Genomic DNA, 26,592 nt, shown 5'->3' with positions numbered 1-26,592 from the left:
GCAGTTAGTAGTACTGGAGGGTTTACTTCTGTAACAGGAGGTTGGCCTTATCGCATTACTGCTATTCTAACAACTGTGCTTGAATGGAGTATTGTCTGTCCATAAATGAGACTAATAGCAACACAGTAATGAGAATATATTCAGAAAAGATTTTCAAAAGGAGACCATCCTATTGTTAGTTAGTTTCAGACAGACAGGAAAACACTGGAACTGCTTGCTCTAAACAGAAACAAGTGCATTGAGCATTAGTGAGATGATTGGGCGAAGGAGCTAAAAGTCAATGGGCCAGATCCTCAGTTGGCATGAATCAGTTTAGCTCACACTAAGTCAATGGAGTTATGCTGATTTGCACCAGCTGATGATAGCACCTAATATTGGTGAGGTCATAATATATGAAAAGGTATCAAAAGGCAAACGATGAAGGTCACATCGTATGTGAGATAAAGATCTCTTAAATTAAAAATCATCAACCCAAATTACTTCTCCACTTACAATTGGGCAAATCCTGTACCCTGCACCAAGCCTGCGTACCATAGGTTGGACCAGTAATTGAAGGTGGAGGAAGTAATTCTTCCCCTCTGCCGGACACAGGAATGCAGTAGCCCATGCATGTGCTGCACTCCTCAACAGAGTTCTGGTTTGTCTATGTATCTGCAATTCCACCAGCCCCACAGACTCTCCTCCATTGTATGCAGAAGTGTGCAATCCTTCTGTAACTACCACCATCACTGGGCATTAACTCCAGTGTTCAGGCTTCAGTGCAGTAAAGTGCTTAATCCTGTGCTTAACTTTGAGGGAAGAAAGCGTAACACATTGAATGCAGGCAACGTAGGCATGCTCCCAGCATCTGACCACCCTGTGCAATGTACCCACATCAGTTCCGTTCTACTGAAGGTCCTCAAGGCCCACACAGGAGTTGTGGTGGGAGGAGCAGGATTTACTTAAAACCGATGAGAGCTAAAATTATTGTTACTCACAAATGCTAGGGCTACAGTATCAGGTCAGGGAATTTAATACCTATGCAGCTTGGTCCTGCAGATGCTCCAAGTGTGAAGCTCCCATTGAAGTCAAAGGATGTTATTCTGTGTGATGTAGCTACAAGAATGCTCTCATAAATTCGCAGCAAGGGATATTTGGGTTAGATATTAGGAAAAACTTTCTAACTGTAAGGATAAGTAAGCATTGCGACAGATTACCAAAAAAGGTTGTGGAATCCCTGTCACTGGAGGTTTTTCAGAACAAGTTTGTCAAATGCCTGTCATGGATAGTCTATGTATGCTTAATCCTGCTGCAGCATGGGGAGGGGGATGGACTAGATGATCTCTGGAGGTCCTATCCAGCCCCTTCATTTCTATGGTTCTATAATTGGACTTGTCTGGGGACAGAGGTACTGGACACAACTCTTCCTCTATAGCAACCATGTTATTTCTATGAACCATTTTTCTATACTAACTTTGTTAATATTAGAAAGCCACTTCAAGGCTACCCATCAAAATGGTTACAAATCTTTGTATTAGTAACACTGCTCTGCTGGACTAGCAAAAGATAATTTTGTCATAATGGAAGGCTTTGCTTACTCCTGCAGTGATGGCGTAGAAAACCAAGACCCTGATCCTTTAGACTTAAGCATTTGCGTATTTATGCAAATTGTAGTAAACGGGGCTACTCATACGTGTAAAGATATGCAGGTGCTTAAGTCTTTGTAGGATAAGGGAAATTATAGATGCTGTAAAAGTTCTGTATTGCAATGAAACAAACTCAAAATGTGGGTTAGAGCAACTGAGCATCTCTTCGAGGCTTTTTTGTAGGGAGAGAGGATTTAGTTGGGGAAGGGATAGACTTTTTTTTGCCATCTTATGTTTTCTTCTCATTACCAAATGCTACCAAGTATAGTGGAGATCCTGTCCCTATAATGAGGATTTCCATGTCAAAGATATTGAGTTTGAAGTAGCCTCTAGTTTTTGTTTTCTGTATAGTGCTCTTAGGCTTCAAATCATATACTGTAATTGTGCTTTCATAGGATCTGTTTTTTACCTGCAGTGTTGTGATGTATATTGTATTACCAGATTGATGTAATATGATACATACTTCTTAAAAATCACACTAAAATGCTTTTGGATGTCAAAAATCTTCCTCAGTAGGGTACCCAAATAATATTTATAAAATATAAATACAGTACATAATGAAATTGTGATGAAAACTCAGAGAAAAAATTAAAAAGTGAACTGAAAAGGGTCATATGCTTTAAATTATATGAATAGTTGTAAAAGGGTGGCCTGCCCCCTTTGCAGGACCAGGAAGCCAAGGGGTAGCCAGTCCTGTTTAATTAGCTCCACCCTGCCACACCTGGGTTGGGTACAGGAATTAAAAAGGGGGGAAGCCAAGCAGTTAGGGGCTGAAACTGGATCTGGAATGTACGCCCAGCTGTGGCAGTCATAAGAACATAAGAATGGCCATACTGGGTCAGACCAAAGATCCATCTAGCCCAGTATCCTGTCTAGTGGCCAATGCCAGGTGCTTCAGAGGGAATGAACAGAACAGGTAATCATCAAGTGATCCATTCCCTATTGCACCTTCCCAGCTTCTGGCAAACAGAGGCTAGGGATACCATCGCTGCCTATCCTGGCTCATAGCCATTGATGGATCTAACCTCTATGAATTTCTCTAGTTCATTTTTTGGACTAGTTATCCGGCCTTAGGGCAATAAAAAAGACTGTCTCCATATGTACAAATAATCGAATCAACAAAATTATATTTCTAATAAGAGTTAGGGCTGCCAAGCAATTAATAAAATAAATTGAAGTTAATCACGTGATTAATTGCACTGTTAATAATAGGATACCATTTATTTAAATATTTTTTGATATTTTCTACATTTTCAAATATGTTGATTTCAATTACAACACAGAATACAAAGTGTACAGTGCTCACCATATATTTATTTTTATTACAAATATTTGCACTCTAAAAACAACAAAAGAAATAATATTTTTCAATTAACCTAATACAAGTACTGTAGTGCAATCTTGTGATCATGAAAGTTGAACTTACAAATGTAGAATTATGTACAAAAAAACTGCATTCAGAAATAAAACAATGTAAATCTTTAGAGCCTACAAGTCCACTCAGTCCTCCTTCTTGTTCAGTCAATTGCTCAGACAAACAAGTTTGTTTCCATTTGCAGGAGATAATGCTGCCTGCTTCTTGTTCACAATGTCACCTGAAAGTGAGAACAGGTGTTCTCATGGCACTATTGTAGCTGGAGTCACAAGATATTTACATGCCAGATATGCTAAAGATTCATACGTCCCTTCATGCTTCAACCACTATTCCAGAGGATATGTGTCCATGCCGATGACAGGCTCTGCTCGATAACAGTCCAAAGCAGTGTGGACCAATGCATGTTCATTTTCATCATCTAAGTCAGATGCCACCAGCAGAAGGTTGATTTTCTTTTTTGGTGGTTTGGGTTCTGTAGTTTCTGCATCGGAGTGTTGCTCTTTAAAGACTTCTGAAAGCAAGCTCCAGACCTCGTCCCTCTCAGATTTTGGAAGGCACTTCAGATTCTTAAACCTTGAGTCGAGTGCTGTAGCTATCTTTAGAAATCTCACATTGGTACCTTCTTTGCGTTTTGTCAAATCTGCAGCAAAAGTGTTCTTAAAATGAACAACATGTGCTGAGTCATCATCCGAGACTGCTATAACATGAAATATATGGCAGAATGCGGGTAAAATAGAGCCAGAGACATACAATTCTCTCCCAAGGAGTTCAGTCACAAATTTAATTTTTGCATTATTTTTTAATGAGCATCATGAGAATGGAAGCATCTCCTTTGGAATGGTGGCCGAAGCATGAGGGGGCATACGAATGTTTAGCATATCTGGCACATAAATACCTTGCAATGACAGCTACAAAAGTCCCATGTAAACATCTGTTCTCACTGGTGACATTGTAAATAAGAAGTGGGCAGCATTATCTCCCGTAAATGTAAACAATCTTTTTTGTCTTAGTGGTTGGCTGGATGAGAAGTAGGACTGAGAAGACCTGTAAGCTCTAAAGTTTTGCATTGTTTTGTTTTTGAGTGCAGTTATGTAACAAAAAAAAATCGACATCTGTAGGTTGCACTTTACCATATTTGTATGAGGCGAATTGAAAAATACTGTTTATCATTTTTACAATGCAAATATTTGTAATCAAAAATAATAATATCAAGTGAGAAGTGTACACTTTGTATTTTGTGTTGTAATTGAAATCAATATATTTGAAAATGTAGAAAAACATCCAAAATATTTAATAGATTTCAATTGGTATTCTATTGTTTAACAGTGCAATTAAAAATGCGATTAATCGCAGTTAAGTTTTTAATCACGATTAATTTTTTTGAGTTAATAGTGTGAGTTAACTGCAATTAATCGACAGTGCTAAATAGAGTTAGTACAGATGGGGATACATGTAGCATTAGTCTGGATCTCAGGACATACTGGGATAACAGGGAATGAAATGGTGGACAAGGCAGCTAAAAGTGCTATAAGAAATGGAAGGACTGACACAGAAATATCCTCGAGTAAACAGCAATTCAAAAGCCTAGTGAAGAAAAATTTAAAAGAGGAATGGCCAAAAATTTGGATCAGTGAAAAAAGAGGAAGAGGAATTTCTGAATTGTGTTCTAGAGTTGAGAATAAGGACATACTTCAGGGCCCTGATTGGACAAATGAAGTGATTATGTTCAGAGTACTGACTGGCCATTATAGCTTAAACAAATAAACGACTACAAAGCTGGAGTATGTGCGTGCTGTAACTGATCACTTTTTATGGGTTCGTAAGCGCTTTGATAAAGGAAGGGAAAAGTTACATTATGTTACTTAGTAAAAATATGGGGGAAATGCGATTGTATTAGAAAGGTGTTGTTACGTTATCTGAAAGACACAGGGCAGAACGAGAAAATATGAACTGCTAGCTATTTAGGGGAGTATAGCTGCTGTTGGCTATTGAGTATCCAGTCAACTCTGCTTTCACACGGGGGTGTGGGGGGTAGGGGAGAAAGGCAAGGGCCAGCTGCGGAGGAGAGTAGTCAAGCTGGGTTGTGGCTGGAGAGCAGAGTAGGCTCATTAAATAAGGAGCCAGGCTCCAGGGTGGCAGTCATGGGGCTGCTATTCCAGAAGAGAAACAGGGAGCAGGAGAGGCTGTCAGGGGAGGCAATGGGAAAAAAGGCCTCCAGGGAGAAAGCCCTGGGAAGTAGGGCTCAGTCAAAAGAACAAGGAAGAATCCTGCAGGAGGCCCTGAAGCAGGAGAGGATGAAAGAGACAAATAGGAAAAATCTCCTGGGAGCTACAGCCCACGACGTGCTGAGGAACTGTTTTGTAGGTTTTGCTTATGTCTGGAAAAGCAAAGTGCCTGTGTCTGACAGTGGGTCCTTTGTGGGCTGGGGACAAGTCAGCATTTTACAGGTTTTTTTCCCTTGTAAATAAAAGTAATACTGTGACTATAAAAGAGAAATAATGCAATGACTTAAAAATGATCTCACATCTTCCTCTGTGCCTTAGGCAACATCCAATTTCAAACAGTTGATAGACTTCTCTGTTTTGTTTTGATGCTTGCTATCTTGTGAAATGACACTGTGAAAGGTTTTGGAAATCAATATGGTCCCAAAGCTGTACTTTTAAAAATATCAAGTTGAGTCTTAGAATTGACTTGAATGATTCATGTGTTTCTCTTTAAAATGTTTCTTTTAAAACATTTTAAAGATTTATTTTAAAACTTTGTAACTATCATCTGATTTAAAACATAATGGACCCAGGTAAAGCTTTCTGACTGGTGTAAATCAAAAGTAACTCCTATGAAATAAATAGTTACCCCTGTGTAGAACTGCTGTAAGTGACATCAAAATAATTTCTTTATCTTAAAAAATATTTCTCTCATATACTATTTTTCTTTTTACAAACTTATGCTTTATATTTGTAACAAGACAAGACAGGTTGTGTATTACCGTCAAATGTTATGTCTTGATGGCATCCACGAGGCCTTTGCCATTTTGTCAAACAATCACTAAGGTGTATCATAAGAACAGCCATACTGGGTCAGACCAAAGGTCCATCTAGCTCAATATCCTGTCTTCCGACAGTGGCCAATGCCAGGTGCCCCAGCAGGAACGAACAGAGCAGGTAATCATCAAGTGATCCATCCCCTGTCACCCATTCCCAGCTTCTGGCAAGCAGAGGTTAGGGACACCATCCCTGTTACTATTATACTACGCTATATTACTATACTATAAAAAAGGGATAGAGAATAAGACGGAGAATATTTTATTGCCCTTATATAAATCCATGGTATGCCCACATCTTGAATACTGCGTACAGATATGGTCCCCTCAACTCAAAAAAGATATACTGGCATTAGAAAAGGTTCAGAAAAGGGAAACTAAAATGATTAGGGGTTTGGAATAGGTCCCATATGAGGAGAGATTAAAGAGGCTAGGACTTTTCAGCTTGGAAAAGAGGAGACTATGGGGGGATATGATAGAGGTATATAAAATCATGAGTGGTGTGGAGAAAGTAAATAAGGAAAAGTTATTTACTTGTTCCCATAATGTAAGAACTAGGGGCCACCAAATGAAATTAATGGGCAGCAGGTTTAAAACAAATAAAAGGAAGTTCTTTTTCACACAGTGCACAGTCAACCTGTGGAACTCCTTGCCTGAGGAGGTTGTGAAGGCTAGGACTATAACAGGGTTTAAAAGAGAACTGGATAAATTCATGGAGGTTAAGTCCATTAATGGCTATTAGCCAGGATGGGTAAGGAATGGTGTCCCTAGCCTCTGTTTGTCAGAGGGTGGAGATGGATGGCAGGAGAGAGATCACTAGATCATACCTGTTAGGTTCACACCCTCCAGGGCACCTGGCATTGGCCACTGTCAGTACACAGGATACTGGGCTGGATGGACCTTTGGTCTGACCCAGTATGGCCATTCTTATGTTCTGTTCTCATATTCTATCAGTATCATACTCTGCAACCTGCCTTTTGTAATGTGTATCTAATCCTCAAAATAATGATTAAAGTGAAAAAATACTAAGTGTTAAAACATATATTCTCATCACCATGACAAATACAACTTGTATGTCAACCACTAGTCATTTTTCTCCATTACAGTTTGTACAAAGCGTTCAGAATATAAAATAATTATATTTTACATGGCTTAATCCTGCATTCCCGAAGGAAATCAATGGAAGTTTTGCCACTGAATTCATGGAGAACGAGACTGGACCAATACATGTGGAATAGTATTAATACCAAAAGAGAAGATGATATAGGAATGTTGCCAAAATCTGATGGAGAAAAAATAAACAGTGACTGATAAGAGAGGCCCATGTCTTCAGTTGCATAAACCAGCAAACCTACATAATGATTAATAGAGCTATTGCTGGCTCACCCTAGCTGAGGATCTATTCTATATATAAATACACTGTGCAACAGAAATGCTAGAAGTCACCAAAGCTGCAGATCAAAGAGTACTGAATGAATGAATCTATGCTGGAAGGGAATTCATGGCAAATGACAAGGCAAGGAGACAGGCTTCAGAGAAACTTTTAAATTGTAGACAAGCTAGTTGGGCCTAATAACCATATCCTGTCCCACAATTCATTGTCTTTACATTTAAGTTAAGACTTGCTATTTCTGGTTTTGGATTAATAATTATTAACACTGACTTAGCCAGTTCCTATTTTAGCACTGAAAACTGACTCTGTTGTTGTTTCCTCAGCAATCATACCATAACACTATTTCTAATGAAACAGGCTTTTAGCTCCTCACTGTGTGTTCAAACACCAGTCATAGCATCCTTATTGAAAGTGATTTAAGATGTTTGTTATTTTCTGTACATTTTAAATTATAATCAGGTCTGGCCTTAGGCCAAGCAAAGCAGCTGCTTGATTGGGCCCCATGTAATTCTGCACTGATTTGGTAAATACTGGGTTATCCTATCTTCATCTCTGGAGACAACTCATAACTTAATCTGCTCTCCTCTCTTACATCTTAGGGATCTGCTTTTGCTTGGAGCCCTACAAGTCATAAGCCTGATGCTAGATCTGTGATTCCACATGAGGTAATAAAATGCAATTTCATGACTCAGATAGAGATCTTAAAACATACGGTCAAATTTTCAAAAGTTGGACCTTCAACTGTGCCTGAAAAATGTTTACAAACAAACCTTCCCTGCCATTTTGGGGTTGTACAAGAAGCATCTTCTACTGGCACTAGATTAGAAACAGCAGCTGGAAAAATGACAAAGTATTATGTCCTCCTGGGAATGCTTAGCAGGGACCCTATGGGAAAACTCCAGAAAGGAGAAAGACCCCCTAATTTAGGTGCCTGAGACAGGTGTAGTCCAAGGTCCAGTGTGCTTCAGCAGAAGCACTGGGAAGCACAACTTGTGGACTACTTCCTGGTTCCTGCCAGGAAGTACCCTTTGTCTTTGCATCAGAAAGCTTTAGCAATAACTGAAGCTGGGAGCATGAGGCAAGCAGAGAGGAGGCTGCTGGACTGTAATCCCGTTCTGTGTTTCCTATCAGAATAAAACTTTGCTCCTCTGTGGTTTGTCTGCGTGGATCTGGTGAGGTGGATACACACTGGTACACAACACCGAGCACACTGGGGAACCTCCAGCCCAGTCCCCCAGCATTGGGTAAAAAGCCACAAGACAGACATCCTGTATCTTGAACAATCTCATACTGGGAAGGTGAACAGGAGAGGAGGTTACATGTGAATTGTATGGTGGCTGGGTCAGAGGAGAAGAGAAGGGGTTATGGAGCCAGCAGCCCAATTGATATGCCAGGGCATCCAACTGTAATCCCAGGAAAGACTGCATACCCAGCCATCCGCTGAGTCTAGACAACACAGTGTTTTGGGGTATGGACTTTCTGCAGTAATTCAGTGTCTAGCAGCATTAGAAGATGCAGAACTCCATGTTTCTGTGCGAGGGCGGGAGAAATGATCCATAAAGGATTCAGGGTCCATTGGTCCCAAGGCAGGCCACAGAACTACTTAGGAGGGAGGAATAAGTAGTCTGTACCACCTTTAGAGAATAGGAGTCACTCCAAGTGGCCAGGTGGAGGGGTACCCAAACATCCCTAAAAATTCTGCAAAATGGATGCCCAGCTGTCATAAATATAAAGGGAAGGGTAAACCCCTTTGAAATCCCTCCTGGCCAGGGGAAAGCTCCTCTCACCTGTAAAGGGTTAAGAAGCTAAAGGTAACCTCGCTGGCACCTGACCAAAATGACCAATGAGGAGACAAGATACTTTCAAAAGCTGGGAGGAGGGAGAGAAACAAAGGGTCTGTGTCTGTCTGTATGCTGGTTTCTGCCAGGGATAGACCAGGAATGGAGCCTTAGAACTTTTAGTAAGTAATCTAGCTAGGTATGTGTTAGATTATGATTTCTTTAAATGGCTGAGAAAAGAATTGTGCTGAATAGAATAACTATTTCTGTCTGTGTATCTTTTTGTAACTTAAGGTTTTGCCTAGAGGGGTTCTCTATGTTTTTGAATCTAATTACCCTGTAAAATATCTACCATCCTGATTTTACAGGGGGGATTTCTTTATTTCTATTTACTTCTATTTTTTATTAAAAGTCTTCTTGTAAAACACTGAATGCTTTTTCATTGTTCTCAGATCCAAGGGTTTGGGTCTGTGGTCACCTATGCAAATTGGTGAGGCTTTTTACCAAACCTTGTCCAGGAAGTGGGGTGCAAGGTTTTGGGAAGTATTTTTGGGGGAAGGACGCGTCCAAACAGCTCTTCCCCAGTAACCAGTATTAGTTTGGTGGTGGTAGCGGCCAGTCCAAGGATAACGGGCGTAATATTTTGTACCTTGGGGAAGTTTTGACCTAAGCTGGTAAAGATAAGCTTAAGAGGTTTTTCATGCAGGTCCCCACATCTGTACCCTAGAGTTCAGAGTGGGGGAGGAACCTTGACATGGTGGCATAGTGGTGGGATTAACCTGAAATCATTTTGAGATCCAGTTGAGATTTTTTGAACTAGAAATACAGATTTTAAAAAGGAATCTTTAGGAAGTCTAGAAAGCAGCTTTGAAACTGAAAGCAGCTTGGTTTCTCTCTGCTTTGTGGCCAAGCAGAGACAAAAGGGGATTATCTTGTGAATTGCAGGTTTTCTTTGCCTGGAGGCAGGGTACTTAACTCCTGCAGGGAAATTCACAGTCTTCCAACCCAGAGGTTTTTTTTTCTTTTCTTCCTAAAAGTAAATAGGGGGTGTGTGTTCTACCCATTTGCTTTTTCTTTGGGCTGGTTAAGCAGGTTTCCAAGTAGTTGGAGGTTTTTTGCTTTAATTTGGGCCCAGAGCAGAGACAAGGGAATTGTCTTTTTCTGTAGGCTGACAATCACTATCAGAGAATAGGTATTCTATTCCAGCACAGCAAAATTTTACAGCCAAGTTTTGTTTGTTTATTTCTAAACCTCGGGTGTAAAGTTAGTAAAAACAGAGAGGTTAGAATGGCAAAATCCGCGGTTCGACTACAGCTCGAATTAGCCAAATTTCAGGCTGAGGAAAGACAAAGGGAACATGAAAGACAGATAGAACTCATGCAGCTGAAGAAGGAACAAGAAAGGGAGGCAGAACAACACCAAGCGGCTGCTCACAGGAGAGCTATGGAAGCGAGGGACAAAGAACTGGAGGAGAAGGAAAAAGAGAGGAAGTATGTGGAGGAGATGGAGAAGATAAAGGCTCAGCAGAATATCCCAACAAACCCTAGTAATCCTTCTCCAAGTACCACTTCCCATCCCAGAAAGTTCCCCACCTACAAGGCAGGCGATGACACTGAGGCCTTCCTAGAAAACTTCGAAAGAGCCTGCCTTGGGTACAACATCTCTACTGACCAATACATGGTAGAGCTGAGGCCGCAGCTCAGTGGACCCTTAGCTGAGGTGGCAGCTGAAATGCCTAAAGAACACATGAACAAGTATGAACTGTTTAAATCCAAGGTGAGAGTCAGAATGGGGATAACACCCGAGCAGTCTCGTCGGAGGTTCAGAGCCCTAAGGTGGAAACCAGACATGTCATTTACCCGACATGCCTACCACATTGTGAAACATTGGGATGCCTGGATATCAGGAGCAAGTGCTGAATCTCCAGTAAATTTGCCCTTCCTAATGCAAATGGAACAATTCTTAGAGGGTGTTCCTGAGGAAATAGAAAGATACATCCTAGATGGGAAACCCAAAACTGTAATTGAGGCAGGAGAGATTGGAGCCAGATGGGTGGAGGTGGCAGAGAAGAAGAAAACTGGTCGCAGTTGGAGCGGAGACCAGAAGGGACCACCCCAGACCACAACCTATTACCGGGGGCCGCCCAAAGCCCCACCTACCTCCCAAAGAATCCTCCAGACCCCTTATCGTCCCACCACCCCGTTCTCCAGCAACCCTCCTCGCCCCAGTGACCCGTCAGCTGGACGATGTTTTAAGTGTAACGAGCTGGGGCATGTAAAGGCCAACTGCCCCAAGAACCCCAACAGATTACAGTTCATTGCACCGGAATCACACCAGAGGTCCACAGGCCCAGATACCTCCCAGATACCCTTGGAGCGGAGGGAAACTGTGAGTGTGGGCGGGAAGAAGGTCACCGCGTGGAGGGACACCGGAGCACAAGTGTCAGCTATCCATGCTTCCTTAGTGGACCCCAATTTAATCAACCCAGAGATCCAAGTGACGATTCAACCCTTCAAGTCCAACTCTTTCAATTTGCCTACAGCCAAGTTGCCTGTCCAGTACAAGGGCTGGTCAGGAATGTGGACTTTTGCAGTCTATGATGATTATCCCATCCCCATGCTGTTGGGGGAAGACTTGGCCAATCATGTGAAGCAGGCCAAGAGGGTGGGAATGGTCACCCGCAGCCAGGCTAAACAAGCCGTGAGGCCTAGCTCTGTTCCAGAAACTTCTATCAGGACCCAGTCAGAGGTGATGGACCCGGACCCCAGGCCAATGTCTACAACAGCAGTAGTGGATCCAGTCCCAGAGACCCAGACGGAAGCAGTCCCAGAACCGGAACCAGCCAAACAACCAACACCAGACCCCGTGCCAGCACTGAATCCAGTACTTGCAACCTCAACACCAGAGGGCCCCACCGAACCTGAACTGGCAGCAGCCGATAACCCTACACAAGAGGCTCAGCTGGAGCCTGAATCCCAACATAGTGCACCAGTGGAGAGCGGTTCACAGTCAACAGAAACAGCTCCATCCCCTATATCGCTTCCAGAGGGACCAAGCCTAGGTCCACAATCCAATGAGGAACTGATGTCCCCAGCATCAAGGGAACAGTTCCAGACTGAACAGGAAGCAGATGAAAGCCTCCAGAGAGCTTGGACGGCGGCACGGAGCAACCCACCGCCTCTCAGCTCTTCTAATCGATCCAGGTTTGTTGTAGAAAGAGGACTTTTATACAAGGAAACTCTTTCTGGTGGACACCAGGAAGACTGGCATCCTCAGAGACAGTTGGTAGTTCCAACTAAATACCGGGCCAAGCTCTTGAGCTTAGCCCATGATCACCCTAGTGGCCATGCTGGGGTGAACAGGACCAAAGACCGTTTGGGGGGATCATTCCACTGGGAGAGAATGGGCAAGGATGTTTCTACCTATGTCCAGTCTTGTGAGGTGTGCCAAAGAGTGGGAAAACCCCAAGACCAGGTCAAAGCCCCTCTACAACCCCTCCCCATCATTGAAGTTCCATTTCAGCGAGTAGCTGTGGATATTCTGGGTCCTTTTCCGAAAAAGACAGCCAGAGGAAAGCAGTACATACGGACTTTCATGGATTTTGCCACCCGATGGCCAGAAGCAGTAGCTCTAAGCAACACCAGGGCTAAAAGTGTGTGCCAGGCACTAGCAGACATTTTTGCCAGGGTAGGTTGGCCCTCCGACATCCTCACAGATGCAGGGACTAATTTCCTGGCAGGAACTATGAAAACCCTTTGGGAAGCTCATGGGGTAAATCACTTGGTTGCCACTCCTTACCACCATCAAACAAATGGCATGGTGGAGAAGTTTAATGGAACTTTGGGGGCCATGATACGTAAATTCGTAAATGAGCACTCCAATGATTGGGACCTAGTATTGCAGCAGTTGCTCTTTGCCTACAGAGCTGTACCACATCCCAGTTTAGGGTTTTCCCCATTTGAACTTGTATATGGCCGTGAGGTTAAGGGGCCATTGCAGTTGGTGAAGCAACAATGGGAGGGATTTACACCTTCTCCAGGAACTAACATTCTGGACTTTGTAACCAACCTACAAAACACCCTCCGAACCTCTTTAGCCTTTGCTAGAGAAAACTTACAGGATGCTCAAAAAGAGCAAAAAGCCTGGTATGATAAACATGCCAGAGAGCATTCCTTCAAAGTAGGAGACCAGGTCATGGTCTTAAAGGTGCTCCAAGCCCATAAAATGGAAGCATCGTGGGAAGGGCCATTCATGGTCCAGGAGCGCCTGGGAGCTGTTAATTATCTCATAGCATTCCCCACCTCCAACCGAAAGCCTAAGGTGTACCATATTAATTCTCTAAAGCCCTTTTATTCCAGAGAATTAAAGGTTTGTCAGTTTACAGCCCAGGGAGGAGACGACGCTGAGTGGCCTGAAGGTGTTTACTACGAAGGGAAATGTGCTGGTGGTGTGGAAGAGGTGAACCTCTCCATGACCCTTGGGCATATGCAGCGACAGCAGATCCAGGAGCTGTGCACTAGCTACCCGCCAACGTTCTCAGCCACCCCAGGACTGACTGAACGGGCATACCACTCCATTGACACAGGTAATGCTCACCCAATTAGGGTCCAACCTTACCGGGTGTCTCCTCAAGCTAAAACTGCTATAGAACGGGAGATCCAGGATATGTTACAGATGGGTGTAATCCGCCCCTCTGAAAGTGCATGGGCATCTCCAGTGGTTCTAGTTCCCAAACCAGATGGGGAAATACGTTTTTGCATGGACTACCGTAAGCTAAATGCTGTAATTCGCCCAGACAACTATCCAATGCCACGCACAGATGAACTATTAGAGAAACTGGGATGGGCCCAGTTCATCTCTACCTTGGACTTAACCAAGGGGTACTGGCAGGTACCGCTAGATGAATCTGCCAAGGAAAGGTCAGCCTTCATCACACATCTCGGGCTGTATGAATTTAATGTACTCCCTTTCGGGCTGCGAAATGCACCCGCCACTTTCCAAAGACTTGTAGATGGTCTCCTAGCGGGATTAGGAGAATATGCAGTCACCTACCTTGACGATGTGGCCATATTTTCGGATTCCTGGGCAGACCACCTGGAACATCTACAAAAAGTCCTTGAGCGCATAAGGGAGGCAGGACTAACTGTTAAGGCTAAGAAGTGTCAAATAGGCCTAAACAGAGTGACTTACCTTGGACACCAGGTGGGTCAAGGAACTATCAGCCCCCTACAGGCCAAAGTGGATGCTATCCAAAAGTGGCCTGTCCCAAAGTCAAAGAAACAGGTTCAATCCTTCTTAGGCTTGGCCGGTTATTACAGACGATTTGTACCGCACTACAGCCAAATCGCTGCCCCACTGACAGACCTAACCAAAAAGAAACAGCCAAATGCTGTTCAGTGGACCGGAAAGTGTCAGAAGGCCTTTAACAAGCTTAAAGCGACACTCATGTCTGACCCTGTACTAAGGGCCCCAGACTTTGACAAACCGTTCCTAGTAACTACAGATGCATCCGAGCGTGGTGTGGGAGCAGTTTTAATGCAGAAAGGACCTGATCGAGAATTCCACCCTGTAGTGTTTCTCAGCAAAAAACTGTCTGAGAGGGAAAGCAACTGGTCAGTCACTGAAAAAGAATGTTATGCCATTGTCTACGCTCTGGAAAAGCTACGCCCATATGTTTGGGGACGGCGTTTCCACCTGCAAACCGACCATGCTGCACTAAAGTGGCTTCACACTGTCAAAGAAACTAACAAAAAACTTCTTCGGTGGAGTTTAGCTCTCCAAGATTTTGATTTCGACATCCAACACATCTCAGGAGCTTCTAACAAAGTGGCTGATGCACTCTCCTGTAAAAGTTTCCCAGAATCAACTGGTTAAAATCGTCCTTGAGATGTGGAAAATATTGTTAGTCTTTATGTACTTGGTAGTATATTTAGAGATGCATGTGTCTTATTAACTCTGTTTTCCTAGAGCTCCAGGAAGAAATCCCAGCCAGTGTTTCACCCTAGCTGAGATTTGGGGGGCATGTCATAAATATAAAGGGAAGGGTAAACCCCTTTGAAATCCCTCCTGGCCAGGGGAAAGCTCCTCTCACCTGTAAAGGGTTAAGAAGCTAAAGGTAACCTCGCTGGCACCTGACCAAAATGACCAATGAGGAGACAAGATACTTTCAAAAGCTGGGAGGAGGGAGAGAAACAAAGGGTCTGTGTCTGTCTGTTGGTCGTCTTTGCCAGGGACAGACCAGGAATGGAGTCTTAGAACTTTTAGTAAGTAATCTAGCTAGGTATGTGTTAGATTATGATTTCTTTAAATGGCTGAGAAAAGAATTGTGCTGAATAGAATAACTATTTCTGTCTGTGTATCTTTTTTGTAACTTAAGGTTTTTCCTAGAGGAGTTCTCTATGTTTTTGAATCTAATTACCCTGTAAGATATCTACCATCCTGATTTTACAGGGGGGATTTCTTTATTTCTATTTACTTCTATTTTTTATTAAAAGTCTTCTTGTAAAACACTGAATGCTTTTTCATTGTTCTCAGATCCAAGGGTTTGGGTCTGTGGTCACCTATGCAAATTGGTGAGGCTTTTTATCCAACATTTCCCAGGAAAGGGGGGGTGCAAGTGTTGGGAGAATTGTTCATTGTTCTTAAGATCCAAGGGTCTGGGTCTGTAGTCACCTAGGCAAATTGGTGAGGCTTTTTACCAAACCTTGTCCAGGAAGTGGGGTGCAAGGTTTTGGGAAGTATTTTGGGGGGAAGGACGCGTCCAAACAGCTCTTCCCCAGTAACCAGTATTAGTTTGGTGGTGGTAGCGGCCAGTCCAAGGATAACGGGCGTAATATTTTGTACCTTGGGGAAGTTTTGACCTAAGCTGGTAAAGATAAGCTTAGGAGGTTTTTCATGCAGGTCCCCACATCTGTACCCTAGAGTTCAGAGTGGGGGAGGAACCTTGACACTTACCTTGGACACCAGGTGGGTCAAGGAACTATCAGCCCCCTACAGGCCAAAGTGGATGCTATCCAAAAGTGGCCTGTCCCAAAGTCAAAGAAACAGGTTCAATCCTTCTTAGGCTTGGCCGGTTATTACAGACGATTTGTACCGCACTACAGCCAAATCGCTGCCCCACTGACAGACCTAACCAAAAAGAAACAGCCAAATGCTGTTCAGTGGACCGGAAAGTGTCAGAAGGCCTTTAACAAGCTTAAAGCGACACTCATGTCTGACCCTGTACTAAGGGCCCCAGACTTTGACAAACCGTTCCTAGTAACCACAGATGCATCCGAGCGTGGTGTGGGAGCAGTTTTAATGCAGAAAGGACCTGATCGAGAATTCCACCCTGTAGTGTTTCTCAGCAAAAAACTGTCTGAGAGGGAAAGCAACTGGTCAGTCACTGAAAAAGAATGTTATGCCATTGTCTACGCTCTGGAAAAGCTACGCCCATATGTTTGGGGACGGCGTTTCCACCTGCAAACCGACCATGCTGCACTAAAGTGGCTTCACACTGTCAAAGAAACTAACAAAAAACTTCTTCGGTGGAGTTTAGCTCTCCAAGATTTTGATTTTGACATCCAACACATCTCAGGAGCTTCTAACAAAGTGGCTGATGCACTCTCCTGTGAAAGTTTCCCAGAATCAACTGGTTAAAATCGTCCTTGAGATGTGGAAAATATTGTTAGTCTTTATGTACTTGGTAGTATATTTAGAGATGCATGTGTCTTATTAACTCTGTTTTCCTAGAGCTCCAGGAAGAAATCCCAGCCAGTGTTTCACCCTAGCTGAGATTTGGGGGGCGTGTCATAAATATAAAGGGAAGGGTAAACCCCTTTGAAATCCCTCCTGGCCAGGGGAAAGCTCCTCTCACCTGTAAAGGGTTAAGAAGCTAAAGGTAACCTCGCTGGCACCTGACCAAAATGACCAATGAGGAGACAAGATACTTTCAAAAGCTGGGAGGAGGGAGAGAAACAAAGGGTCTGTGTCTGTCTGTATGCTGGTTTCTGCCAGGGATAGACCAGGAATGGAGCCTTAGAACTTTTAGTAAGTAATCTAGCTAGGTATGTGTTAGATTATGATTTCTTTAAATGGCTGAGAAAAGAATTGTGCTGAATAGAATAACTATTTCTGTCTGTGTATCTTTTTGTAACTTAAGGTTTTGCCTAGAGGGGTTCTCTATGTTTTTGAATCTAATTACCCTGTAAGATATCTACCATCCTGATTTTACAGGGGGGATTTCTTTATTTCTATTTACTTCTATTTTTTATTAAAAGTCTTCTTGTAAAACACTGAATGCTTTTTCACTGTTCTCAGATCCAAGGGTTTGGGTCTGTGGTCACCTATGCAAATTGGTGAGGCTTTTTACCAAACCTTGTCCAGGAAGTGGGGTGCAAGGTTTTGGGAAGTATTTCTGGGGGAAGGACGCGTCCAAACAGCTCTTCCCCAGTAACCAGTATTAGTTTGGTGGTGGTAGCGGCCAGTCCAAGGATAACGGGCGTAATATTTTGTACCTTGGGGAAGTTTTGACCTAAGCTGGTAAAGATAAGCTTAAGAGGTTTTTCATGCAGGTCCCCACATCTGTACCCTAGAGTTCAGAGTGGGGGAGGAATCTTGACACCAGCTTTGGAAAATTTGACACTTAAATCTTATTTTTTGGCTATGTTAACCCCAGGAAATGTTTGTCCAGGTGCTTTCAATCCAACAGTTTGAATACATAGTCTGTTCAAATTGCTGTTGAGACACAGTGACAGCTTCTAATAGTAAAGGGGATAAACAGTCACCTATAACTTATTTACTTTCCTCATTGTCTAAATTGTCCAACTTTTGACAGTTAATTCTGAAAGTCCTTTTCATGCTTTTCATACTCCCTCACATGAGCAGTCCCACTGAAGTCAATGGGTCTACTTGCAAAGTATTATTCTGTGTAATTCTGCGTAAGAGTTGCAGATACGAGCTCTCATTAGGGTGACCCTATTTCCCAAAGGGAAATGGGACATTGCTGTGAGGCTGGGGTTGCTTGTTGCTGGAACTCTGCTTCCCTCAACCCTGCAAGAGGCTGTCACTTATGCCTGGAACCGCGCCTGGCCCTCCTGAGCCCTGCCTCCCCTGTCTGCAAGGGGCTGGCATTGCTGCTGCCCCCCCCCACATTCCTCTGTATCACACCCCACTTTTTTGACAAAATTGGGCATTTGTCCCATTTGCTCTTGCCAACTTCATCAGTTGGCAAGAGCAAATGGAACAAATTCCCTCTTTTGCCGAAAAAGTCGGGACAGGTCAGACAGGGCTTATAAAAGGGACTGTCCTGGCTGAAACAGGACATATGGTCACCCTAGCTCTCATGGAATATAGGACTGTATTCTTCCTCTGTGCAGATGACACTGCTGAGCAACGATGAGTGGTCTCCTATGTTTCTAAAGCTAATCGGTCTCTTTATTAAGAGAGGTATTTACAGAGGTTCTGTGTCTGCAGCTCGCATTCCAGCCATGTGCACACAGACTGGGTTCCTCGTCTCTCCTCTAAACTCTTTGATCCTGTAAGCTGTGGTCCTCCCTCCCTTCATGTAGGTCAATACATGCATTGAGGAGAAACACAGGGCTAGTCTACACTGACAGCGCTTTAACATGGCTTGTGTGGTCGCGGCAGAGCGCTGAGAGAGCTCCCAGCCCTCTAAAGAGCCTACCTCCATGAGGGGCATAGCTCCCAGCACTGGGACCACAGCTCCCAGCATGGGGGCACTGTCTACACTGGCACTTTACAGCGCTAAAACTTGCTGCGCTCGGGGGTGTTTTTTCAGACCCCTGAGCGAGAAAGTTGCAGTGCTGTAAACTGCCAGTGCAGACAAGCCCATACTCACTAGTTTAAAAGCCCCTGTGTGTATTGGTGTTTGAGTGTCCGAGTGACTGATAGCACAGACGTCTACAAATAGTGATTATCACTGGCAAACTCCTCCTATAGGCACAACACAGCTGCAGTGATACTTCTATTTCATCAAAATGCATTCATGTGGTAAAAAAAAATGAATAGCTGCAATCTGAATGGAAGTAATTTTTACCTTCACAAGATTATTGTGGGTTGTCATGAAGATGCAGTTGACAAGTTTAAAGTGCACAACAAAAATAACATTTTCCTACACTAAGAAGCTGCAGATAATTTTCTCCTTTTTGTTGCAGAGCAAGGAAAAAAAATACTTTAAACGTTTTTCTTGTTGAACAAAACTGGACTCACTATGGACCAAAAGAGAAACACCATTAAAAGCATAGGAATGCTTTCCACAGCTATTTATAAAACAATGCCTCAGTCATCACATGCCTCATTGTGGTGACAGGAAGGTACTGCACTTAACCTCTTATCATTTGCTTAAGAGTTTATCCATTAAAATTACACTCATAATTAGCAAAAAGAAAAGGAGGACTTGTGGCACGTTAGAGACTAACCAATTTATTTGAGCATGAGCTTTTGTGAGCTACAGCTCACTTCACACACGGCTGTTACTCTGAAACCACTCATAATTAGGTCATGATCCTGCAAACCCATGCTACCTGCACAGAGATTAGCTCCATGGAAATCCACTTGCACTCAAGGCTAGTAGCAAGTATTTGCGGGATCAGGCCGGGATACACATCCAGGCGACTTCTGAGTATTAGATTTGGCTGAGGTTTTGTGATATAAGTATTTTCAAATAGAAAAAAATATTCAGAGTAAAGCCAGAAGAGAGATCATTTATGATTATCTACTCTGATCTGTATAACAAAGGCCAGAAACGTGTGTGCATGTGCGCACCCCCCCCATTTAGAACAGCCTTTCCCAATAATAAAAAAAAAAAGAACAGTATTTATTTCAAAAAGGTAGGCGTGGGCCTGCACCAAATTTTTAGAGGAAAACATCCCAAACTGTGTAGCGTGGGACCATCTTTACACAAAGGAGACCGACTCAGGCAAGGAGAGGCATTCTCTGATCAGCAGCAATCTGCAGCTGCCTGTGGTCTCTAGTGCATATTAATATAAATAAATATCTGAATATTTAGCATCTTAAATACATAGAACAGTGTTGCTTATTCTCTAGTATTGTTAAGGACTAGATTGTGTCTGGCTGCCTAGTATAAGCAGGGCAGGCAGGAAGGGTGTGAAAATGCACCATCTTATGCAGCCAGGTTCAACTGCAACCCACCTGCGGTCTGTGTGCTCCATAGGGCACAAGACGCCCCAAAGGGAGAGATTTGGAGAGGAGGCAGGGCCATGACTAGGTGGGCAGAGTGGAATATGCTGCAACCTCTGCAGAGGTGTAGCAGCAGTCATGCTTTCCCAGTCTACTATAGAGCTCCAGGAGAAATTATACCTCCTTTAGGCAGAATTCCTCCAACATCTGCCCAATGCAGATATGTGCCTAATTGGCACAGGGCTGAGCCCTAACGTGCATTGACTGTGACAGCCACTTTACTGAGAATTTAAGGGTACACACAGAAACATACTGAAAGGGTACCTCACAATAATGTTTTATGACAACACTTTAATACTAAAATAAATTATAATAAATGAATACTTCATCTTTCATGAACACAAGTTTAATTTTTGTTTCCTTTCCAGATAAAATGCAAGCGGGAGGGGAAGGCAAAAAATGGCAGATGACAACAATCTGTCTTTTTGCTATCTACAGAACAGCAAGCAGCTTGATAATACCAAGAATTACACCACTCTAGCAGAACATGACACCTCTCCCCCTTTTCCTCACACTCAGAGGAGTCGTCATTTTTTCTGCTTTAGAAAAGGGAGCATAAATTATGACTCTGGTATATCTACTCTGATTAGACTTTTTATTCATGACTTTCACCTTTTTTTTTTATCTTCAATAAGGGCTTGTGTTCACAAGAAATTTAGAGAGCTAGAACATGACCTTAAACTAACACAACATTGACTAAAAGAAAAGGAGTACTTGTGGCACCTTAGAGACTAACAAATTTATTTGAGCATAAGCTTTCGTGAGCTACAGCTCACTTCATCCGATGCTCAGATAAATTTGTTAGTCTCTAAGGTGCCACAAGTACTCCTTTTCTTTTTGCGAATACAGGTTAACACGGCTGTTACTCTGAAACAACTACAACTTTGCTGTCACACTAGACAGCCACAAGCTGTATTTAGTATTATATTAATGGGTCAAGGGTAAATCTTGGTCCCAGTGGGATTTACTCACAACCAGCTGCATGATGTTAAACACAACTTGTCCCTGTGTGCCATGACAGCAAAGTTGTAGTCAGCATCACATTACTTAACAGGTTTCAGAGTAGCAGCCGTGTTAGTCTGTATCCGCAAAAGGAAAAGGAGTACTTGTGGCACCTTAGAGACTAACCAATTTATTTGAGCATAAGTTTTTGTGAGCGACAGCTCACTTCATCGGATGCATCAAATAAATTTGTTAGTCTCTAAGGTGCCCCAAGTACTCCTTTTCTTATTACTTAACAGGACTCCTCAAGGTTGTGTTCTAGCTCAATGTCATTTTCTAGTAAAGATAAGTCCTTAACTGGTCCTCAATAGAGACCCTCCATTCCACAAGTTGACTTTTCATAGCTGAGAAAGCCTGAATGAGATGCCTTTGGTACCAATCAATGTGTTTCTGTTTGGTCACATGGGTTGCTATGGCGCCCTCCCCTAGCTATGGCCTGAACTTGCTGCCTCCCGTGTTCTCAGCTCTTGCAAGAACGGAGAGTAACGTTTTCTGAAAAGCAAATTATTACAGGGTGACTGGCCCTTTAAGGGGAGATGGGCATAGACCCACTATCCCTGCATTAGTTGGAGGAGCTCTCCTGGCCCTTCCTGCCTGGAGTCAGTAGTGAGACAGAGTTTATGGATGTCCAGAAAACTTGCCTCCTAATGGACTGTGTTTTCCGAAACTCAGATTGAACTTCGGAAGGGATGGACTGCCTGCTGCTGGGCTGCATACACACAGAGAATTGCCAAGAGTTGAGAGCATATTGAAACTTGGAGTGCTTCTGGAGCTCTCATTAAAATGGCTAATCATTTATTGGGAAAATGACATCCCAATCCAAATATCTCAAGTTCATATTTTTTTTGTTTTCATTTACTCCGGCCAGAAACTATGACTATAATGGATTCCTTTCCTGTTGTGCTTTTCTAAAAATTGGGATTACACATTGCACTGAAGAAGGGGGATGGAGGAAATGCATCATGTGAACAAATACGATGCATGAGAAAGAGTGACAGACACATTCATTTACTCTAAGTAAATTCTGAGCTGTACACATTTTAATTAAACACAGAAAGCATATGTTAAATATTTAGTGAAACGATGCTAGCAGTCTAGTCTTCAAGGGTCTCAAATAACAGGCAGAAAATTCATATGTATCTTTACTTCCTGCTGTGGACTTTAAAAGAAACCTTATCCTAGTTTCCTAACTGCAAAATGAATTTAAAGCACTAAATTAAAAAGACAGGCACTGGAGGGGGTGCCTTACACTGCTTATTTGCTACACCCTCTTCTCCCTCATTTCAAGGCTGGGACTTGGATCCCAATCCTGCAGGCTGCTCTGTACTTGCAAACTATTATACTAGCATAGAGTCCTGTTAAAGTATGTCTTCCCTGCAGAGTAAACTCAGGTGACTGGCGCCTGCGTATGAGTAGCGACACTGCAAAGCCATACCTGTGTTACCATGTCCTCACTGGTGCTGTGCTCCCTCACGTATATCACTAGGACTTTTTGAGCCATAGCACATGGCTGCAGTAAGATGAGCTTTTCTATAATTCTTTCCCAGTGAATTGTGGGAGAACTTGTCTGTCCTTCTGGGTATGTGGGGGAATTATGGGAAGGCACTGGAGGATTAGCATCACTTGGGTGGTTTAACATCCTTTCTCACTGCAAAGTGGGCAGGTGACCAACCTGACTGAAAGCCTCTCTCGGGCTCCAGCCTACAGCCCCACTGAGCTACCTGGTGTAGGTTGGAAGTATCATTAAACTTGGGTTTAGCGTATATTGTGTGTGGATGGGAGGTGGGTAGAGGCAAGACCTGAAAGAGCCCAACTGTAGTACTGCAGTGAATATACCCTTAAAGTGTACAGGGCTATGTATGGGTGCGGGGGTCTGACTTTGTGTAGTGTCTTGCAGGATCAGGAGTTACCACAAGGTCGGAAAACCAGAGGCAGGTTTCCTGAGAAGACAGTGTTGCTACAATGTGGGCTTAGAGGAGAACCAAGGAAGGAGGAAAATGTGTGCTATAGGAAGACACTTGCATTCAAAGTTACAGCAGTAGTTTAGGATAGTTTGTTTATGAAGGATTTTTGAGCATTGTTTGATTCCGTAATTCTTGCTGATCCAAAGTGACTAGCGTTTGGCAGGTAAAACCCTGGGCCTTAAATAAAAATCGTGCAAAATTGTCGTATGTCTGAACTGAGCCCAGAGTGAAAATGAGAGTAAGTGGTGACATGAAAAAGAATACTGATGTACTGGAGCAGGCAAGTGAAATGCTGAATTTTAATTGGTTTAATTTCCCTGCCCCGTTGTTTGAAGAATGATAAAGGGAACTGGAGTTTATTTGTGAGTATGTATGTGATGTTTAGACTCCAGATAAATCAAGGGTTAAGGGAACAAAACAGAGTGGGGTGGGACCAAAGGGAAATTAATGAGACAGTGAGTGTTCGGACAATCCAGAATTCATCATTTTGGATCAAATTCATCCCTGGTGTTACTCCACTCTCTCCAATTGAATTACACAGGGGATGAATTTCTCTTTTACAAGGTTTCTAAGTTTCAAGGGCAAGGGTATTGCCAGATTGCTCTACAAAAGTTAGTGCTGGGCTTGGCATTGACTTATCTGGACCATTGCCAACGTATCAGTCTCCATAGTGTGGGCGTTCTGAATAGACTCCTATTCCAAATCTCTGCCAATACACGTAGGGCATGTTTTTGTGATGTGTGCCTAGCTTTGTCTAGGGTTGCATAAAGGGGTGACAGCCCCACTCAGGTTTGGCTTGGCTGCCCCTCCATTATGACAGAATGGTGGCCAGACTAAATCTGAGTGGTGCTGCAAACCCACGTGCCAGGTCGCAACACCCAGAGCGGGGAACTGCACCCAGCTTTGTGTTGTGGGCTGAGTGCAAGGTGAGCAACCTCTCCAATACTCCTCCTGCACCAGGGTCTCCCCTGCGCACTGAGCCCACGACCCATCTACAATCTTCCTGCAATGCACTTGTGGGTCATGACCCACTGTTTGGGAAACACTGCTCTAAAGCAAAAATAGTGTAAGGCAGAGCACACTTACTTCTTTTACAAACCATTGGCAGAAGGCAGGACCAATCCATTCTCTCGCATGAATGCCACAGTCTATCCAGACAGCTCTCTTATAAGGCCGTGTTCTTTTACCTAACTAAAAAAGTAAATATTCATTGTTACCACAACAGGTCTTAGTGCTTATTGACATTTAGTGAGCAGCAATAGCAGAAGTGGACACAGTTAATTAGCTACAATAGACACTTTGAACTTCTCTTGTAAACAGTTACAAAAGAGATACAGATCTGATACTTTGGAATGGGAATTCTAGGTATCGTCCATGCAGATCATTTCAAGGTTACAAACTGGAGAACTGAAAAAGTCACAGGAAAAGTCAGAGCTATCAACTCCTCTTATATTGAAGAAATAAGCCCTTACATGCCACTTGGAGCAGGGCTGGGAAAATGTATGTTTGAGGAATAATTTTGAGATTTTCCTGAAATCAGCATGTGATGTGAAACCAAATTTTAAGAAATTAGTGGGAAAGGATGCAAGGAAAACATATAGAAGTACTAATTTTTCCTTTGTAGGCCTGGGCTAATTTTGAGCATTGAATACCATCATTTCATCATCAACGGATCAACAAGAATTATGTGGGGCACAATGTTCAGAAGAGCTCCAGGGTTTCTTGTGGTCCATCTATCCTTGAGGGTACTCATTCTAGAAGTCAGTTATAAACTCAGATCTTTCCAACTCCCTTAAAGCCAAATCCTACTTGCCTTACTCACACAAATAATCCAGTAGATTGAAAAGAGAATATATGCAGAGGTAAAGCCAGCAGATTTGGCTCTTAACTTTCTAATGTGTGAACTATTTTCTGCCAGGTTATTACATTGTTTATTAAAGGTCTGATCCAGAGAGGTGTTGAATCCCCACAAATCCTCTGACTTCATTAGGGGATGTAGGTGCTCAGAACCTCTCATATAAATATGCTGTGTGAAATAGATATAACTGCTTTAACTATTTAATTTTTACCTTTAGTACAAACAGAGGTCTCCCTTCATATGATTTTCCAACAGAGAACATATGAACGAGATCTGAATGGGTTTTGTTCAGATGATACATCCAACTTTGAATCTGAAAATACAGAGATAAAATTGCTGCCTCAGTCATTAACATTTTTGTGAAAGAGATATTAAAGTGAAGGGGAGAAAAAAATGGCTAGTGAGACCTGTCAAGAATATGTTTTGTTTTACAGTTGTGTCCTGTCTGTCACTTAGATTGTGAGCAATGTGGGGAAGGGAGTGGAACAGTCGTCTTTGTTCCATGTCTGCACAGTGCCTAGCACCCTGGGGCTGAGCTTTTAATAGGGTTCATTGGTGCTATTTTATTGCTACTTTTACTACTATGACTAAGCCCTTAGTGTGGTTTTTGATTTGGTCTTTCATTTGTACTATCTCTCTGTATAGAATAGTATCTCTGTACTATTTGTACTAATAAATGCTCTAGACCTTTTTGTCCCACCTTGCTTCTTCAGTAACTTCAAGTGTAGTCTTCCCTAATTCCTCTAATTTGTCCTGGATGGCGCCTCACTACAACAAAGTGACCACTAACCTCCCCCTTGGAAAACCTTGAAGACCCTCCCACCAAGAAGTGGTATGGAGGAAGCAATCCAGCTAACTTCCCCCATGTGAGGCCAACTGGACATTCTCTAAAGACATTAGGTGCTGAATGGAGAAAGAAGTCTCCCCTCTGGAAGATGGCATCAGGCAAAGATGGAAAATAGGCTTGTTGGGAGAAGGGAGAGGAGTGGTAGAAGATACTAGTATCAACAGTTTCATTTTTTGCTGTGAGTGGATAGGATACTTCAACTAAACCTCAGGAGCTACAGATCCCCACAAACTGAATTCAGTGGTTTTGTTTCTAGTGCAAACTGAAATAGGTAGATTTTGCAGAGCTCTATCTAACACCCTCTGTGCTGACAGCAGTAGGTTCTGTACTTGCATGCACACTGTCAAATGGGAGGATTGATTTTTCCTTCTTCCTCTCCCTACTCAATGTCTCAGGGCTCGATTTTGAAGAGGCTCTGCACGTATAGCTTCAGAGGAGGAGAAGCAACAGCAACAGGCCATCTCATAGTTAAAAAAAAAACAATTTTCACACGAAAATAAGCAGAAATTTT

The 26,592-nt window shown here is 42.9% G+C and overlaps 1 protein-coding gene across 1 annotated transcript in view; it reads right to left on the bottom strand.

Moving 5' to 3' along the window:
* The window catches only part of CPA6 (carboxypeptidase A6), a 119,924-nt gene that overhangs the window by 16,077 nt on the left and 77,255 nt on the right, over nt 1-26,592 (bottom strand). The window contains exons 5-6 of the mRNA XM_084619854.1: nt 25,446-25,547; nt 24,463-24,567 (exon numbers count right to left, since the gene is read on the bottom strand). Coding sequence (XP_084475980.1) covers nt 24,463-24,567; nt 25,446-25,547 — 207 coding nt within the window. The remainder of the gene's footprint in view (nt 1-24,462; nt 24,568-25,445; nt 25,548-26,592) is intronic.

The sequence above is a fragment of the Lepidochelys olivacea genome, assembly GCF_965140295.1.
Source record: "Lepidochelys olivacea isolate rLepOli2 genome assembly, chromosome: 2".
In the NCBI taxonomy this organism is placed as follows: Eukaryota; Metazoa; Chordata; order Testudines; family Cheloniidae; genus Lepidochelys; species Lepidochelys olivacea.
This window is presented reverse-complemented; position numbering and strand designations above follow the sequence as displayed.